The 20,609-nt window shown below is 41.4% G+C and overlaps 1 protein-coding gene and 1 long non-coding RNA gene across 9 annotated transcripts in view; one reads left to right on the forward strand and one right to left on the reverse strand.

Annotated features, from left to right (window-relative positions):
* The window catches only part of LOC141569739 (uncharacterized), a 215,331-nt gene that overhangs the window by 4,158 nt on the left and 190,564 nt on the right, over positions 1 to 20,609 (reverse strand). For 5 of the 8 annotated variants that reach the window (XR_012493496.2, XR_012493497.2, XR_012493499.2 and 2 more), the window contains one exon: positions 13,657 to 17,589. This is a non-coding gene — a long non-coding RNA (uncharacterized LOC141569739). Of the gene's footprint in view, positions 1 to 13,656; positions 17,590 to 20,609 lie in introns of those variants that run through there. The other 3 variants (XR_012493504.2, XR_012493502.2, XR_012493505.2) reach the window with 3 other exon arrangements.
* Positions 18,677 to 20,609, forward strand: part of OTC (ornithine transcarbamylase) — a 56,660-nt gene continuing 54,727 nt past the window's right edge. The window contains exon 1 of the mRNA XM_019747855.3: positions 18,677 to 18,894. Within this exon, the coding sequence (XP_019603414.2) occupies positions 18,818 to 18,894 (77 nt within the window). The 5' untranslated portion in view covers positions 18,677 to 18,817. The remainder of the gene's footprint in view (positions 18,895 to 20,609) is intronic.

The following is a 20,609-nucleotide window of genomic DNA, read 5'->3' on the forward strand; positions in this document are numbered from 1 at the left end:
TTACCCGAAGATAAAGGAAATATTGAAAGGAAGACATTTTGATGACATTCAGGACATCAAGGGTAATACGATGACAGGTCTGATGGTCATTCCAGAAAGAGTTCCAAAATTGCTTTGAAGGGTGGACTGGGTGCTGGCGTCAGTGCATAGCTTCCCAAGGGGAGTCATTCGAAGGTGACAGTAGTGATATTCAGCGTTGAGGTATGTAGCACTTTTTCTAGGATGAGCTCACAAACTTAATTGTCAGACCTCATACATAGCCAACCACTCATATACTCCTCAGGAAATCATGTTGATGTACAGAAGTCACCACCCATCTGACAACATATACAGCTCTTGGCAATTTCCCCTATTAATTCTAGTTGTTATTCATTTCTGAAGAATTTTGTGTCAACTAAAAATAGAGACATGTATGAACAAGGAAGACATTTGATTGATTATACTTTTTAGCTGAACGTGTGCCTTTTTTGACAGCATTCAACAAAACTTCCAAGGCTTGTATTTTGAGTTGCATTACAATGCAGCCGCCATCGCTGTTTATTTCCCTGTTTGGAATCAGATAAACAGGTGTGTCTCCACTTTGAGAACTCCATTATGAAATCCCATAAGCATCTGAATTTACAAATCAGATTCTTATGGCTTCTTTAATTTTTGAATGTTTGCTGTGCAGCTCCAAGATATATGAAGTGAACATGCTCAAGTCCAAAGCCAGGGAGTTTTACATAAAAAGAGTAATAGGTAATATTTAATGAGCATTTACTACTCATACGTGACAGGCACAGTTCTAAGTACTTTACATAATATGTTAACTTATTGAATCCTCACAAAGCTTTCTGGGTTATATTTTACTCAGTTTCCCCATTTTGCAGATGAAGACAATGAGGTATGGAGAGATTAAGTAACTTGCTCAAGGTCAAACAGTTACTAAGAGATGGAGCCAAGATTTAAATTCATGTCTGTCTGACTACAGAACTCTAGCTCTTAGGACTATACCATCTGCCTATTAAGGAAAAATTAAAATATTTGAGGAAGGAAAAATATGTTAGAAGATCCTAGTTGATACCAATCAGAACAAACTGGCTATCCATTGATTACTGTACAGATTTTGAGCATGGACTAGTAATGACTGTGTCCCTTTAGTGCTTTTATTGTATATCAGTTATGTACTTGAGGCCTTTTACCTACATTATCCTTTTAAATATATGCTCAGAGAGTTCTAGCTTCCAAATATATCTGCAAACTCATCACGTCTCATCACCTCCACTATTACCACCCTGTTCCAAAACACCATCACCTTTCACCTGCACTACTGCCATCACCCCTTAATTGGTGTCCCTGCTTCCACCCTAACAGTATTCACAACCCAGGAGTCAGAATGATCTTTTTAAGGGCATGACATGCCTTCCCCTTTGTCAAAACTCTCCAATGGCTTCCCCACTGACTCAAAATCCAAAGTCCAAACAGCGTACAAGATGCTGCATCGCCTGGCTCTCCACCTCACTGAGCTCATCTCCCTCTAAACCTGCAAGCAAGGAATTACAAAATACAGATGTTAGTGACCTGTAAATGATTCTATTAGCAAATTTTGTGCCAGGAATAGAACCTAGTTTTATTTGACACTGATTATTGGATTCCCTACATTACACTGTGCTCTGATAAAAATGGTTATTTTTTTTGCAGTAAAATGAGTATTATTTTTGATAGATAACTCAGACATTTCCTCTTCTTGGGGAGGTAATTTAGTCTAGCATTGCTGAAATTGCTGATAACATGCTTTGCCTCTTCTCTTGGAAGAGACTAGAGCTAGGGGTATGTTTTTGTAAAAAGTCACAGAAGTGAAAATCCTTAATCACTGCATTTATATTAGATTTTAGAATTATTTTACAGAATAATTTGAAACTTAAATAGACAAAACATATAAAGGATTTTCAAGAAGACAAATATCCTTTGAGGTGACAAATAAAGGGTGACTATAAAGAAATGGCTCTGGATGATCTTGGGTAGCTCACGCACTAATTCAGGAGACAATTCCAAAAGAAGAATTGTGGGAGTGGGGGGTGGGGGAAAAGGTGAAGGGGAATAAAAGGTACAAAGTTCCAGTTATAAAATAAATGAGTCACGGGGATGTAATTTACAGCATGGGGAAAATTATCAGTAATATCATAATAACTTTGTACAGTGACAGGTGGGTACTAGACTTACTGTGATCACATCGTCAGGTATGTAAATGTCCAATAACTATGTTGTACACCTGAAACTAATATAATATTGCACGTCAACTATACTTTAAATAATAAATTAAAAAACACAAAAGAGTTGTGAGGGATTTATGGCAGTAGTTGTATGACTAGGTAATTTCCTGAATGATTACTTTGAAGGATCATGTAATGTGATGATAAGGGCTTAGATTATTAGACTCATGTTATGTGCCAGATATTGGTCTAAGCCCTCTCTGTAGTAATTCTTTAAATTTGCACATTACAGAAGAGAAAACTGAGGTACAGAGAGGTTAAGTTACCCAGGGTCTCCCAGCTAAAATGTGGCGGGGCTGAGGTTCGAACACACGCAGTCTGGGTCCTGAACCTATGCTTCTAACAATTGCACTATACTGCCTCTTGAACGAGCATGGAGCAGGGGGGCTTGAAACTTTTTAGATTACACATCCTCATTCATAACCAACCAGAAGCCAGAAGACTCGAGAGCTCATTGATGTAGCCCATGCAAATCAGCCTGCCTGGGTAGATACCTAGCACTTGAGGCTATCAGCTGGTGCACCTTATCAGTGAGAAGATTGAGGAATGACGCTCAGAAAGAAATAAAGGCAGAGATCAAGGAAAGCTATCCAGCAGAAGCAATACATGGGTATTTACATATTTGTATGCATGTACTACTGTACTCATATATTTATATTGTAAAACATGTACAAAAAGATTTAACATGATGAGATAAAAATAAACATAACTAAAAGTTCTAATATTTGGTTTGCACCACCAAGATGGATGTTTTCAGCATCCCCTGGGGAACACCTCAATTTGGAAAATAGTCTTGGGATAGCATGGTTTTAAATTCTGGCTTTACCACGTATTACCTGAGTATTCTGGGCAAGTTGCTTACTCTTTGCCTCTGATTCTTCATCTGTTAAATCAGGATAATAACTCCTAATTTGCAGGATTGTGTCGCTGAAGTGAGATGATGTGTGCAAAATCTGTAGTGCCAGCCTTTCAGTAAGCTGTTTACCTATTATTTACTTTCTCTCTTAATTTTAATTCCCATTATTTGTTTTATGGTCTGTGTTTTAAAAATTGTATTATTTTGTACATACTCCTATAATGAAGCTGGAGGCAGCTCTGCAGTTAGCCTTGGTGCATCTAGATGGAGCCAGATTAATAGCTTTTTCATGCTCCAGCATTACAGACATGGTGCAGCTGCGTCTCTGACAGCAAAGAACACTGTGGAGGAGACATGTGGAAGAACCTATGTGCATTTTACTTTGTGCTAAACGCCATATGAATTGGGAGGGAAGGAGGGAGGACTTAATGACTCTTCCGACACTTAAAAATGAATGGCCCGATTGTTCAGCAATTATATATCTGTAACAGAAGCTCCCTTTCACACCAGCTGGTAGCCATTGCTCTTTCGTGATTGGCAGTCAAGCTTGAAGACTCTCTAACTGGATTTTGAGCTATTTTTTATCTGTGCCTTTCCGTGGGTGACTTTTTCCTCACAGGGTTCCTTGGCTACATTAAGTGTCATTTATTACCATTCACTGAAAATTTCACTTTTGATCCCAACTCTAGGCTTTTGTTTCTTCTTTCTCCTCCTCTTAAGATGCTAAGCCTGTTGGGTTTCTTCGGCTCACAGTTAACCAGAAAAGACGTGCACTCGAAGGCGTATCAGTCAGGTTTCTGACAAACAGATGGCACCCTCTTATTAGGATAATCTGAGAAGGTTTTCTTATAACAGAACTAATTTCAAAGTATAGGAAGGGGATTGGAGCAGCCACAAGGCATAGTGCAAGGACCCAGGAGTCATAGCAGTAGAGCGGTCACTGTCCCTTGGCCCAAAGAGATGAAGGGATGGGCAGGCATCTACACAATCTATGAAGTGCGCTGTACACCTGAAGCTGAAATAGAAGAATACTGAATGTCAACTATAATTAAATATATATGTACATACATACTGGGGGTGCCAAAAACATGTATACAAGTGGACACTTTGGTCAGCATTGCTCACACAGTAGTTTGCCATCATCAGAAAGCACCTCTTGTAATTGTGGAAGTCACAGGTGACTTGTATCCATCTTTTGTTATCGGTATATATTGAATATTACAATTAATAATTTTTTCCTTTAATAAAATGCGTATACATTTTTTTGGCACCCTCTGTATATATAGTCACGGGATTTAAAGTGCAGCACAGGGAATATAGGCAATGGTGTAGTAACAGCTATATATAATGTCCGAGGGGTAGTAGACTTGGAGGGGTTATCCCTTTGTGAGGGGTGTAAATGTCTATTACATTACTTTGTACACCTGAAACTAATATAAAAAGATTAGAAAAAGAGATGAAGGGATGGAGAGTTTATTAGAACATGGAAGGGGAGAAAGGAGAGAGGAGTGTGAAGCAGGCCACCTTGAGAGGAACAGGGAATTTGTATTGAGGAACAGCCAATGCAAGGTGACCTCACGGGAAACCATGCGAACAAATATTCCGACTTCACTCTCCTCTCTCCCTCCATTTTCCAGCTTGGATTCCAATAGCCAAATTCCACCCAAAGCTAGAAGACATGAGAACTTATTGAGATAGCTCATACAAATCAGCTTTCCTAGGTAGATGTCTAGCACTTGAAACTATCAGCTAGTACACAGAATCAGAGGAAAGATTGAAGAATGAGGCTCATAAAAATAAAAAGCAGAGCTCAAGGGAAGCTACCCAACAGGAGCAATCTAGCTAGGTAGGACACCACTATTGGATGCAGCCACTGCTTTCGCCATCCTTCTGATCTCACTGTTCTTTCATCTTTCGGTCACATTTTTGAGAGCAGAGTCCGGGGGAGGAGCATCCAATTGGCTGAGGCTAGTTCACTTACTAGTTCACCCTCTTTGCCAAGGGGTGGAGACGGAGTATTGCCTCATTTGGCTTCCCTGGGGGAACTGGGCTGCTGCCTTCTTTCAAGGCTCACACATTTGAGGATTTGTGAATATTAAGAAAGAGCTCAAAAACAAGGCAGGTCAAGTATATGGTAATACATGGAAACTAGACGTGAGGTGGTGAGCATGCAATAGAGTGTAGAGATATCAAATTATAATGTTGTACACCTGAAACTGATATAATGTTATTAACAAATGTTACCTCAATAAGAAAAAAATTTAAAAAGAGGCAGTTCTGTCTCTTCTAAAAAAGACAATCTCCATTAACAGATGACCTCCTAAATCTCCTTTACTAATCTGCAGCAGTAAGACTACTAGACAAGAGTATGGAGATTTGTTTTTACTTCCAGTTCTCTATCTCTCATTTCCTTCTTTCCCTCATTTCCTGATCTTAGAAAGATTCCTTAATCTCTTTAGATCTTTATACAAGACAGCAGGACTAAGATCCTCAAACCTAGTTGGGGGTTCAAATGCTGGGCAGCCAAATATATATATATATATATATATATATATATATATATATATATATATATATAATCTCAACAGAATGCCTTAATGTTTTCTTGATAAAACGCCTATTAGGCTATTAATACCTAAACTCCATTGAACATGTGTCATGCGGGGTGGCCTGCGGGGTCTCTGGTCCTACTCCCCACATAACGCAGGATATGGTGAGGCCAAAAAGGAACACCCACGGAGCCATAGGTAGGGGAGTCATACCACTATATTCTCTCTGGCGGCACTATACTCTCACTAGAGGCTGGATCCACACTGTCCGCAAACCGCCATCCACACTTGCCAGCCCAGCCACCATCTTGCTAGCCCCCATTCTTCTCTCTTTCCTCTCTCCCTCTGCTAGCATACCCACAGCAGTTATATTAGTGGCCAATGGCTCACTGGTTACAGCTGACGGCCAACTAGCCACAGCTGATGGCCATGCAATCACAGTTGGCCATTTACTACCTGAGCCAACACCTTTCTACGTGAGGCCGAGAGCCTGGAAACTACTTTCTGGGGCTCTGCCCCCACACTCCTTGTCTTCAGTCTTTAATCTTTTTCCTTTGATGTCCCTAATCATCTGGTCAAGCCACTAACAACTGCTTATGACTTGGTATAGACCCATTACTCGAGGCTTCTCTCTCTCCAGGTAAGGTGCCAGTGAGGTGTACTGCTTGAAGTTTTGTCCACTGGAAGCATTTCCCTTCGTCACCCCTCAGATTCAATATAGCTGCTCAATCCACAATGAATCTTGAATTGTTGGATCCAGACCAATCCAAAATTACATTTGTCATCCTTGATCAAGTATGCTTATACTCTATTCCCACACACACTTCCCTAGAGTTTTTCCAATATAAACTAGAAATCCAGGAGTTCTTTGGCCTTCTATGGCTTTTGCCTTTTTCATTGCCACTCCCCTCCCATCCAGGGTTATGTGGAAATCTGACAATCTTGGGAATTGGTGGGGGGAAGGAGGACGATGAAGTGAACTGGCTTCATCTTACGAGGTAACTCCCTCAGGTGAAAGAGCATCTCCAATCAAGGGAAGAACTGTTTCATCAGACAAGCTAGAAGAGATTTCTTGAGCTGGCAAGGGAGATTCAATGAGAATTAAGGGTGCAGCATTCTTAGGGTCCTCTAAATCCTTTCATATATTTCCATGTCGATTTTCCAGCTTTCAGTCTAACCCAGATAATGCCACAATATGCACTGAAGAAACCTGTCAGGACTGTGAATACCACTGTGATATTATAATTCAGCAGCACACAGGATCAACCCAAAATCTGAGTTTATCTTTGACCATCTCAGATCTGCTGAGGCAGAGGCCTTTTTTCACCATTAAGCTATTCATTATAAGAATCAGCCACTTCATTGGCTGTCATTAAACTCCTCACGCCCTTCATACTAATCTCCTTAAATCCTACTCTAAATCACCATTCCAGGTGACCATAAGCAAATGTTTAATCAGCTATATTGCTACTGTATTTCTAAGGGGGAGTTTTAATGTCAGTGAACCAATCCCGGTTTTATCACTTTTCCTTGAGGGGTCAGTTGCCTGCAGTTCACTTTGTGGTACCAATTTCTGAGTGAGTCAGAGTTCTTGGGGGACAAAAGGAATTTAGTGGGAAATCATCAAGGAACTCATAGAATTAACAGAGTGTCTGGAGAGGAATGCTTAGGCAAACGGCGGGGGGGGGGGGGGGTAACTAGGGAAATGAGGCAGCGGGAAATGGGTTTAGGATGTTGCTGCGGATTTTGCTGTAATTCACAGCCACCACTGGGCCTCATCACCATGACACCATGACGAGTGTGCTAGCCACGGGGCACAGCCAGGAATGCTGGTAGATTACAGTTTTGTGCATTTCATCGCACTGGCTCTTTTTCTTTAATCCTTCAAGATTCAAAGCCCCAGGTGAGAGCATGTGCTGGATCACGTGCCCCGTGACCTGGCTTTGCAGGAGGTGGAGAGAGGGAGGGAACATTTTTATACTAAGATGCTACAGTAAGACTCACGATGAGAACTGAAGGGGATTTCGGATGCTGGGCCCTAAAAAGCCCTCTTATTCTGTCAATAAGTAATGGAAAGACCAAGGAGTTCAGAAGCTTTTTCTGTTTCTCACTCTCTCACTTGTGTTCTTTCTCCTTTCCTACCCGATTTTAAGAAAGTCACTGTATTTCCCTGGTCCTGTGGAGGAGAGAGTTTGACTAAAATATTTAGGGTCCATCTATGTCTAAGATTCCATGATCTCAGACTTCTCAAGAATCTAGTAAATTAAAAAAAAATTTTTAGAAGGCATTATGCTTACATTAAAAACTTAATAAATGCATAGGCTCAGATCTTTCCTTTTATCTAATCACTAGTTTAAAATGATCATTTTGACCCAGTTTTTCATTGTATATGAAACTTCTACATACGTCAGCAAGTCATATTTGTGGAGTTCCTTCTATAATATTAGACATTGAAGCATTTTAACCTTAATTGCCTTTGGATAGTTCATGTTGATTTTAATAGCTTTCTCAGTACTCCCGCCAAAGTTAAAATGAACATAAAAATCAAGGTGAACCTTAGGAAGAACAGTGATAAAGGAAGTTAATATTCTGGGAGGCCTTAGGGTCTTATCAGGGTTGGTGCATCAGTTTTACTTTAAATCTCTTATCTATCTAATTATTTCACCACTTTGATTAAATGAAGCTAAAATTGGTATTGATGAAAAGAGAAAGCACAATCAAAGAAGCAGATAAGCAAATAATTGAATGCAAATAACTCTTAATTATACTCACTTAATAAAGTTAAGGAATAGTGTCAGGTGCCAACATTACTTTGTCAAATCAAAGGGCAGTGTCAGGATAAAAAAAAAATAGCACGGAATGTTCTGAAAATTGTGGTCAATTTCAAATTGTTAAATACTTTCATATGAGTTTGGTTCCAAAACAACCCTGAATCCGGGGCTGTGAGTGTGTTCAGATACTCCAATGGAAACCCAATTCTTTGTATCCCGCCATATGTCTCAATCATTTGTAAAATCTTAACTAGAGTCCTTAGGCTTCCCCAAACACAAAGAAATAGATGGGCTTCCACGTATGGCAGTTACACCTGGCAAGTTTAAAATGCTGTCCCATTTGCAATTGTAATAGGAAAACTACCAAATAGCTTTCACTTTAAGTTGATCAAACAGTTTCTTCTAAACTCAATAATACATTTACACTTTGTCCCCTACCTAACCCAAGGTTACCGGGATTATTTATCCTCTCTGTCCAGTGTCCTGCTGCTATGATGCATGGTGCATAGGAACAAACATCTGGTAGTGATATAAACTAATACGTGCAGAAGAGATATGAACAGCACATTCATTACAGAAAAACAGCTTGTGTGTGGGGAAGAGACGAGCTGCCTGCGCTAGCTACTCAGCCAATAGACTGACACAGGAGTTGGGTCATAGAATAAGCGTTTATTACCGGTGATCTGAGAAGGCAGCGGGTTAACACCTCCAAACACTGCCTTAACATTCTCAGACTGGCTAGGGGTATGGAAGGGAAAATCATGGCACTCTCCCAGAGGCTGCATGACAAAGTCCCAGAGGTCTGTTTTCCTTTTGTCATGCTCCCTGTCTTCCTATCTCTTGTGGCGCCAGCGGTCTGGGAACAGTGGGGGAGTAACCTGGGAAAATGCTAAGCGATAGAGTTTGTAATTAGCAAGCATCTACAAGGTGATAATCTAAGATAAGGAGCCGGAACCTGGACAGGGCATCCCTGAGGCATTCTGAGCTCAGCCACAGGGAGTGTGGAGCCCACCTGGATGGGGGCAGGGCACCCCGGAGGCATTCTGAGCACAGGAGGCCCAGCTGGGCCCTGCTTCATTGTCATTAGAAACTGAAGGTGATCATGATGCATTATTCTCATGTGGACTTTGCAAAATGCATTGCTGATGTCTCCAGAGTAATTTTGTGTGCAATTGATCAGAGACACATATTTTAGAAAACGACTGGATTGTTTTTATGTCCCTCATTGCTTTGAACAAACAGGCTGCAACTGTAAATTTAACTGGCTAAAAGAGCAGTGGCCATGGTAGCAAAGAGATTTTATGATCCATTTTTATCATACCGTTTCATTATACTAGAAGGCAATAATGACCCTCGGCATTTATAGAGTCCTTTGTATTTTCAAAGCACTTAACAATCATTAATTACTTTATCTCGTTGCCATCTCAAATAGGATAGGTTGGTTAGCAGGACAGGGTTACAGAAGGAAAATAGTATCAGACCATGAAAGATTAGAAACTTGTAAAGTTAGGCAGTTGAAATACTGAGGGAGAACAAAGTCCCTGGTTTTCCCATCATTTAGGAGGAAAACGAAAAGAGAGAAGAAAACATCATAGGTCCTCATTGAGAAACTTTGTTTCTGTTTCTTATTTTTGATTAGTTTAGAGGACTAACGGTAAAAACAACAAAAAAGCAGCGTACCTCAATACCTTTATAAGCCAACAACTGGGCTAGGGGTGGGGACTCTCACCACGTGTACTGATGCTAGTAAATAAGGAAACATAGATAACTTTGAACACCGAGCCAGGTACTGTGCTACAGTACTCGATATCCATTATCACATTTCATCTGCACAATCAAACCATGAGATAGGAGCTGCTAGTACCACCAATTAACAGAAGAGGAAACTGAGGCTTAAAGATGTTGAGGAATTTGCTCACAATAAATAGCTCTCCAACCTTAACTGACTCCCCAATCCCTGGATTAATTCTCCTCATATGGCTTCGAGGTGATCTGCATATTCCTGAATGGTACTACTCTGGGTAACAACCGAGGCTGACCTAGCAACCCATTAACTCCTTGGTTCTCTGGAAGACAGGATGCTGAATTCCAGTTGAAGAATTCTGGAGGATGAAATCGGTAAATATGAGTGCTCGATCTCCATGATCCAGGCTCCAAACAGTCAACAAAACTCCAAGAAAGGGGCTTGTTTCTCTCTTGTTTTGGGGACATGATTCCCATAGTCTATCTTCTGCACCATGGGCAGGGCCCATCTTTACAGGCCACAGAATTGTTACGAGTGGAGCAGCCTTAAGAGAAGAAGGCTGTGTTTAACCAGTAGCTTGAGATGAGGGCAGAGCCCTTGCTTAGCAGACATGGCCTCATAAAACAGTCATGAACAGATCAAGAGGGCTTCCCAGGTAGTGTCTAGAAAGAGGCAGCAACCACAAAGATGACTGTAGGTTTCTCCAAGAACTAGAAATAGGCAGGAGAGGCATTCACTAAACAGTGATTGTAAGGACATCAAGGATATGTGTCCTGGGCTTGAGGGGAGAATATTGCCACGGAAATTATTATCGGGACAGCGCTTGTAGACAAACCCTGGGCAGTAGGAAGCAATGCCAATAGCTTCACGGGAGCCCCACATCACTCAGACTCTAGAATTATCTGGCAATTCTAGGGAGCATCAGGGAGGATCATTGAGACACTGGTGAAATTTGAACCCCTGTGAGTTCCCTGTTTGCTTAATGTTTGATAGCCTTTGGTCTGCTAATAAATCTTTATGCACAGCGTGACCTCTGTGCTTCCCAGGGGAGGAATTGGAATCAGCCTATGGGGGAAGAGATGGCTCGAGGATTCTGGGTGGGAGCTTGAGCAAATAAAAGGGCACCCACGAAAGATAACCTTGCCTTTTGCATCTCATCTGTTTATGAGACAAAAGGTTAGATCATTAACCATATTTATGTACCCTTTTCCTACCTCATAAATTGTGTGTGCATTTCCTAGTCTTTTCTTCTAATGCCAAAATTTACCAGATCACAAAATACAAATTATCCGGTATGAAAAGTTGCCTTTTTGTCCCTATCTAAGCTCTGAAAAATTCTAGGCTCTGCTTCATATCAACAACTGCCAGAGTAAATGAATAACAGAAGAGTGACTTCCATAAAAATGTGGTTTACATGACATGAGAGATGAGAGATTGCACCTGAATTTGATGAGCAGCATTTTATGCTCTGGTTCAGAATTTTGGTCTTTATACAGGACCCTGTTTACCTTTTTCACACGCCTCAATTAAAAGGGTATGGTGGGAAAAGGGGTGGAGAGAGGGTCAAAGATAATCTTCACTGATTTCACAATTGCCCCCAGGGTCCGGCATGTTTGAACAAATACTTAGCAGTGATGTAGCAAGAAAACACCCCTGAATCAATATTTTGACAAAGTCCCATTACCATCTGTTAATTAAAAAGTAATTTTCAGAGTATCTGTAAAGCAGGAGCTCTGTGGGTGACATATATACAAGTGAAGAGGAAAATAGTAGCCAGCAGATGGGTGATTTACTTCACTATTATAATTCTAATTTATTTTCTTTCGTCAATTCCCATGCAAATCCAAGTCACATACATAATAAAACATTCTTACAGTAGGCTACAGCTTTATACTTTATGCAGCATTCCAGGTACATGAGCACAAAAGGATTTTGTAGATTCTTCAGGAAATTGTATATGACCTAGGCCATAGAGGGCCTTTAAGAAAAGGAAAATTGGACATCCATATGCCCCCACAAAAGTTTCCACCTGAAACTACACTTTGAATGAAACTTAACTCAAAATGGATCACAGATCTAAATGTCACTTGGAAGGCTATAAAAATGTCAGAAGACATAGGAGAAAATCTTTGTGACCTTGGGTTAGGTAACGAGTTCACAGATATAGCATCAACATTGTTATCCATAAAAAGAAAAAATGGTACGTTGAACTTGATCAAAATTAAAAACCATTGCTCTGCAAAAGGCACTATCAAGAGACTGAAAAGACAAGCTACAGACTAGGAGGAAATATTTGCAAAACACATATCCAATATAAAAGTCTTGTATCCAGGGTAAAGAACTCTCACAATGAAACAATAAGAAAACAAACAACTCAATTAAAAAAATAAAGTAGGCAAAAGATTTGACAGACACTTCATCCAAGAAGATGTATGGATGACGAATAAGCACAAGGAAAGATGCTTAAAATCATTAGCCTTTAAGGAAATGCAAACTAAAACCACAGTGAGAAACCACTATATATCTACCTCAACAGCAACAATGAAAAATACTGACAATCCCATGCATTGGTAACTGGAGCCCTCATCCAGTACTGGGAGGACTGCAAAATGGTATAGTCACTCTGGAAAATATTTTGGCAGTTTTTTCTAAAGTTAAACATCTACCTACCATGTAATCCAGCCATTTTACTCCTAAATATTTACCCTAGAGAAATAAAACTTATGTTCACACTAAAACCCATACACAAATATTTGTAGCAGCTCTATTTGTAAGTTCCAAAACCGGGAAGCAACCCAAATGTCCTTTAATGGGGGAATAGATAAACTATGATATATCCATACAAAGAAATACTACTCAGCCATAAAAAGGAATAAGCTAGTGACAAACGCAGCAATGCAGGTGAATCTCAAAGGCATTTTGCTGAGTGAAAGAAGCCAGTCTCAAAAGATGACAGATTGTATGATCCCATTTATGTCACATTCTGGAAATGGCAAAAGTATAAGGGAAAGAGAAAAGATCAATATGCCAGGAATTAGTAGTGAGACGAGGGTGTGACTACAAAAGGACTTAAAGGGGAGTTTTGGGGGGAGATAGAATTGTTCTGTATCCTGACTGTGGTGCTGGTTACACAAATCTATATGTTTACACTCAGCACTGTATACCAAAAAAACCCACTTACATTTATTGTAAGATAATTTTTAAAAATTAAAAAAAAACTCCAAACATATCAAGTACATTCATTCATTCAACAGACATTTTAAAAATAAAGGAGAGAAAAAGAATATTGTTTCCATTTGCAGGTCAGGAAACTGACTTGCCCAAGGTCATTCAACCAAATGATAGGTTCTAAACTAGAGTCACATCTTTGAAGGACATCATTCTTTTCCTGTTGTTACATGAGAATAAAAACCTTCGAAAACCTAAGCTCAATTATGTATCAGCATGCATTTGATTGCAAGCAACAAAAAAACCCAATTCAGAGTGATTTTTAAAAAAAGGATATTTATTATTTCATATAACAAGGTGTCCAGTTGTAAGGAGAGTCATGAGGTCGGTTGGTTTTGCAACTAAATGATGTCATACGTGACCAAGATTCCTTCCTTCTTCCGCTGCCAAACTACAGCTTCATTCTAAGGCTGCTTTCTTCCTGCTCATAGTATGGCCACTGGTCTCAGGTAGGGATCCGTGCTTCTTTGTTCATATCCAGTGGAAGCTAGATCACCAGCAACAATCTCACAAAGCTTGTAACCAAAGTGTGTACTGCATGCAAATGCTGTGGTTTCCTAGGGTCTTAAAGATTCCAGACGACCAGCTATAAAAAGTACTTATGTAATTAGCAACACTCTGAGATAAACAGAGTTTCTCACTGCTGTAACAGCTGTATGTCTTATTTGCGCAGAGCTCAAATTTGCGATAGATCTTTGGTGATAACCACGCTGACGCTCGTAGACACTGTACCTCATGTTTGGTTAGCATGTTAAAGTTTACCAAGCAGTGTAATAGCTCATTTTATAAAACTTGTAGTTGAAGAGAGGAGGATTCTCAGGGTCTTAGGAGTCAAGTGACTTGGCCAAATTCACCTTCAGTTAGCAATGCAGCCAGAGGTCACATTCGATCTTCAAACATCCTTTTCATAATTCTTTCCTTTACATCTCATGGATTCCGTCTTCAATGCTTAGATTTCACTAGGGAGGCACAGTAGCAATTTCAAAGAAATATTGCAGCTTCATACATTGATGCTTACAAACTTTAAATGTCGGCAAACTCACACTGTTTATATCCCTAATGGTAACATTTGGCTATTTGGAATTTTAGACTCAAATGAGATAGGACAAACTTGAAATCCTGAAGTCTCATCAACTTGTCCATCTCCCTTCCCTCAGTGTCCAGTCAACTGTCCTGATAGGTGGATTCTAATCCCTAAATATCTCTTGCATCATCCCGTTTTTTATATCCACAGCCCCAGTGTGTGCTCAGGCCCTTGTTATAACACAGTAACCTCTGTCCCTTTGACTCCCTTTTCTCGCCACCGTTACTTCTTACACAACGGTGCTGGATTAATGTTTTCGAAACACAATGCAAGTAATGACATGTGTCTCCTTGTCTGCCCCAGCTCTAAAACTTTATTAATTTTCCTTTTACTATAAATTCTTCACTCCATAATCTTTCTATGGCCCTCAACAATCTGATTCCAATATTCCTTTTTATTTAATAAATTTTATTGGGGAATATTGGGGAACAGTGTGTTTCTCCAGGGCCCATCAGCTCCAAGTCATTGTCCTTCAATCTAGTTGTGGAGGGCGCAGCTCAGCTCTAAGTCCGGTTGTCATTTTCAATCTTTAGTTGCAGGGGGCGCAGCCCACCATCCCATGTGGGAATTGAACCAGCAACCTTGTTGTTCAGAGCTCGCGCTCTAACCAACTGAGCCATCTGGCCACCCCCAATATTCTTTTTCAAATCTTGACAAAATCCTCTTTCTGGGTGCGGGTTGTAGGCAGTAGCGTACTGGAGTCAGCTTACAAAGCTTGTGAGAACCAGTCTTACACCTCTCTTCCCAACCCTGTGTTCAGTGATGTCACATTGGTTGCTTGAAGCTGACCATGTTGCAGGGTAACTAGGACTAAATCTGAGAGTAAAGGTTCCTTATTATATGGAGGGAGGGGCAAAGATGTTGACACTGAAAGCCCTGTACCAAATCAGAGCTAAGAGGGGCTGGGGGAAGCGAACAACAAGCAGAGCGTTGAAAAATCGTTGAGAAGGTAGACTTGAGCAAAGATCGAGTTCCCACAGAAGCAGCCGTTGAAAGGGATTTGAGTTCAGGTGGTTTATTTGGAAGATGATCCCGGGATGCACTGGTAGGGGAGTGAGGGAAGGGAGACAATGAAGGAAAGGCAGCTAATACGGATGAGCAGGTTTCTATGTGGGCAATTGAGGCTCAGTCCCACTCGGGCATTGGGGGAGTGGGTAAAACATGCCTCATGGTTGCCCATGCAGGGGTGTTTATCCTTAGGCAGACAGCTGTGGGTGCTTGCATTAAGAAGCAGCAGGTATGTAGGGGAAGACCAAATGCAAAGGAGATATGAGTAGGACATGGACACTCATGGTTTTATGTTGTTCATAACTTGCGTGGTAGTGGCAGGGCTTCATATAAATGGTCAATGATGGGGTGGGTCCACCCCTCCAGTTGTTAACCATTTGTTGCTACTCCACACACCCTATTTGTTCCTTCCTCTGGGTCTACTCCAGGTTCCTTCCTTTGCTATATAATATTCTTTGTAGGTCCCTCCAGTTTTGATAATTCCCTAATTCTTCCCAAGTCATCAAGGATCAGTGCCACCTCCTCTAGGAACCCCATTTAGTCCCTACCCCAACCTCCCCACCCCACCCCCGTGCTGCAAGCTGGATGAGGAACAAACCAAGCTGGAGGTCCCAGGAGGTCTGAAGCAAGGGAGCAGGGAACAAGCCCCTCCCCCTTGGTCAGAATGCATGGGGTCAGGGGAAAGAGACAGAAGGCTTGCTGTGGGGTCATTGCAAATGGTGAACTCCATGTGAGAAAGAGACTCATCACTACTGTTTATCACTATATCCCTCAGAGCCTCCCCAGCACAGACACCAGGCCTATTGTGGCTGCACAGTTGTTGGTGGCAGAGAAAAATGAGCGAATGGAGGGCTGGATAGACAAAGGGAACTAGGTAGCGAGCCAAACCAGGAAGTTGAAGAGGCATTAGAGGAGTCACGGAGTGAGTGGGTCAACAAGAGCACCTGGATGCATTCTGAGGATGGACGTTGTGGGGGCAGAGCCCCAGAAAGTAGTTTCCAGGCTCTCGGCCTCATGTGGAAAGGTGCTGTCTCAGGTAGTAAATGGCCATCAACTGTGATTGCATGGCCATCAGCTGTGGCTAGTTGGCCGTCAGCTGTAACCAGTGAGCCATTGGCCACTAATATATAACTGCTGTGGCTACGCTAGCAGAGAAGAGAGAAAGAATGGGGGCTAGCAAGAAGATGGCGGCTGGGCTGGCAAGCGTGGATTGCAGTTAGGATGGCTGGTTGCGGACAGTGTGGATCCAGCCTCCAGTAAGAGTATAGTGCCGCCAGCGAGAATATACTAGTATGACTCCCCTACCTATGGCTCCTTGTGTGTTCCTTTTTAGCCTCACCATATCCTGCGTTCTTGTATGGGGAGCGGGAGCAGAGACCCCGCAGGCCTCCCTGCACGACACATGGCGCAGCGAGCAGGGTCCCCCGCATGACAGACGTCAAACCCTGTAAGGTGTTTTTCCACATGTGACCCAGATGTCATTTGAGATATATTGTTTTCTGAGAGTCAGTGAAATTGCCTTTAGCCTCATCCTACTTTTGGGGCAGCTCCTCTCTTCCAGTCTCTCTGGGGGTTATGGGTGGTTTAAGTTTGTTTTGTTGTTAATCCCTCTGATGGACTGAGCACCTACCTCCATAGAATTACGATGGTTCATGGGTTGATTTGGCGTCTTAGAAGTTCTGCTCACACTCTACCACAGCACTGCAGACTCTTCTTGATTTGTTCCCAAATGTCGTTGCTCATACAAGTTGTTTGTGTAGGTAGCACAGTTGACTGAAGATATGGGCTTTCCCTTAGCATGGAGTTTGACCTTTTCTCCCTCAGTCTCCCTGCAAACATTCAGTTTCCTTCCCCGTATTACGTAGAGCAATTTCGCTTTCTGAAACAACTGTCCTGTTTCGCCTCTTCAGAGATGCTTTGTGGTCTCTTCAAACAAAGCAGCCATCCGTTCTCCCACTTGGAGCATTCGCTCTATACCTTTTTACCTCCAGGCCTTTGCAAACACTTGCCTCTGTCTGGAATATTCTTTCCAGAACAGAAGATTTGGCAGAGGTTTGGGAATTTCAGTCTTTCCTTCTCTTTATCCCACATCATTCTCTGTAAGTAGAAGGGAATAATGTCAGGATTTATTTCCCTGTTGATGTTAATTATGACATCACAACCATTCCTGCCCCCGAAGTGGCCATAGTTGGTTTTTAAATAACACTTTTCTTGCATTACACACACTTCTAGCAAGTCCTTATCTGGGTTTGTTAAAGTCAAATGAACTGACCGGGGAGGCAGCCCACACCCCTTTTTCTTTTTCCCTGCCTCCCACCTTTCCCAGTTTAGAGCATTCATTCCCCTTTCCTGTGATGTGGTAGCACTTTATCTGGACCTCTCCTATGGGCTTATGTTATGGATATTTAATTACAAATCTTATCACCCTTACTGAACTGTAAACTCTGCAAAGGTGGATCTTCTTCCTCCTCTGAAATTCTAGGCTAACCTAGTATCTGACACAGGATAGATTTTGAAAACATCCAATTTATAACTGAATGAATGAATGACAGTGAAGCTTTGGATGGCCCCTTACTGATCTGGAGAGGCTGCCAGGAGAGGAGCATATGGTACCTCCCCTCCCTACATCTACTGATTCTGGGTTCCTGCTAGAATTAATAGGCGACTACTAATTTATTGAAGACCTACTATGTGCAAGGCACAGTGGGAGCTCCAGGACTGAGATCTTTTTACTGTACTTCTATCCAGCTTCTTGCCACCAAAACCAACCAACCAACCAACCAAACAAGCCAAAAACAACTTCCAGGGCCCTTCTTTCAACACTTCTTTCTATTCGTTTTTGTGGAAAAGCTGGGGCTTAGAGGTAGGAAAGTGATACCACAGGAAAGTCAGGGCTGTCACGTCTACATCTGGCGGTTAGCACTGCCAATTCCTATTTTCTGAATGAGTTATTTCTGTGTGCCTTCTCGGCAGCCATCACTGCAGTGCCTTGCATATATTATACGCTCAATGAATACTTGTCAATTGATTTTGTACAAATATGTGACAGCATAAATATATTATGAAAAATGAGGAGTCTGGGTACCAAAAGAGTCAGGATTCCTTTTCAAAAAAAACAACAAACAAAAAGGAAGTGGTGGAGCTCAGCTTAAAGTTCAAATGCCCCTGTACTCTGCCCTGCAATATCTCTAAACAGGGGAATTTGATAAGGTAGTTGAAGGGTAAAACTACCTTTGCTCTCAGTGCAATTGAAAGCATTCCTAGCTTTTAGGTGGACTCCACTGGCTACCTTCGTGAGGCATTTTCAAGAGCATAGCAAAAGAAGATGCTGTTTAATTTGAGGAGCCTACTGAACAATGCAGCTCTTAGAAATGGTCACAATTTCATGGTTCGAAATTTTCGGTAAGTGATGACAGCCAGAGATTTGAGTCTGATGTCGGAACCATGGTGATAAATGAAATTTATCTATTCTGCAGCTTCAAAAGGCCTCTTTCTGCAGGGTGTAGTGCCAGGTTCAACCCTTATTTGAGACAGCTGTCTCTAATTCCTGCAGAGCTTTCATTGCTCAGTTCTCTGTAATCAGATTTCATTGTGCACTGGGGGGGGTGTGTGTGTGTGGGGAGGGGGGACTAACCACGCAGGTATAACAGACTAAATGTTCTTGACATTTTCCGTTTGTGTACATTCCAAACGAGCAACTGGCTGAAGAAAATTAGAGGAACTAATTTACGTAGGGCCTTCAGCTTGTATTCGGGTTTGCTTGAAAACAATATATGATTCTAGGGCATGGGGATTAATCATTTCTTTAAAAGAACAGACCCTAAATAGCAACTAGCTTTATATTTATAGAGCTCCTGCAAAGGGGCCTTGTGTGTGATGAGGAGAATGATGTTTTAAAAACAAAGTACAAATTGGAAATCCATCCCTGGAATTCTCAGTAGCATGTGCAAAGGAGGCTGTCTCCACTGAATTCACTATAAAATCTCCATTCCGCTTATAGGCATGGAGCCTGTGGTGGAAATTGGTGCAGGATGTTTCTATGGGGAAGGAGACATGAGGGGTGAGCTAGTTGGGTAAGCAAGGCTATCAAATGTGGACTTCATTGCAAGAAAGCTTCTGGAGTAGCTAGAACAATGAGAGTTTTCCCAGAGCCTCTTTACAACTGAAACCAACCTCAAAACAACTTCACTAACTTCCTAAAGGAGGAAGCTTCTAGTCTGAATTCTTTTCCCACTGTTAGGAAGCGGATGTATGACAGTGGCCCTGGGCCTCCCTTCTCTGGGCCATCTCATAGTTCTGAGTTCTCTGAATTTCACCATTAGCACCACTTCCTCGGTGTATATGAGACTCAGAAGCCAGAATGACATTGTAAATGATGTTGTAAATTAAGCCCATAGTATTAGACGTAGGTGGGACCTCAGAGCCACAGAATCATGCCTCCTTATTATGCAGGTAGGGTAAATGAAGTCCAGAGAGATTAGGGGCTTTACCAATTAGTGCCGGAGTTAGACCATATATCCAAGAACCTGGAGGAAAGCTCAGGTTTTAGAGTCTCAAGAACTAGGTTCAAGGCCTGGCGCCACCACTTGCTGGCTATATGACCTTGAGCAAGTCACTCAACTTTTCTATAATGTTGCTTCACCTATAAAACGGGAAAAAGAGGAGTATCTGCTCTGCTCTAGCACAGGGTAGTTCAATTATTCATTTAATAAATACTTACCGAGCACCCACTTTGTGCCACACCCTAGGCAAGGTGTTGGAGATAAGAGTGGTAAATAAGATATTTCATTCCAGACACATGAAGTCACAGTCTACTGATAATCAATGAGATAATGTGTGTGAAAACTGTAAAGTGACAGACAAATATTCATTATTTTATTATTCTGTCTCACTGAGTTACATCAGATAAAAGTGTGATGAAATTTTATTCCATAGTCTTTAGCAAAGAATCATCACTGAGCTGAAAATAATCAACTGAACGAATAACCAAAGCTTGAAACTTAAACTTATATTCTTTGTAAATTTCAGTGATGATTGATTTTTTTTTTTTTTTACAATTATTACAAGTTAAATTTTTGCAAGCAAAACCTCTTCCAAATATTGGGGCTTTTTTGACA

Source organism: Rhinolophus sinicus, chromosome 18, assembly GCF_057876585.1.
Source record: "Rhinolophus sinicus isolate RSI-liver-muscle chromosome 18, RSI-T2T, whole genome shotgun sequence".
Taxonomy (NCBI): Eukaryota; Metazoa; Chordata; class Mammalia; order Chiroptera; family Rhinolophidae; genus Rhinolophus; species Rhinolophus sinicus.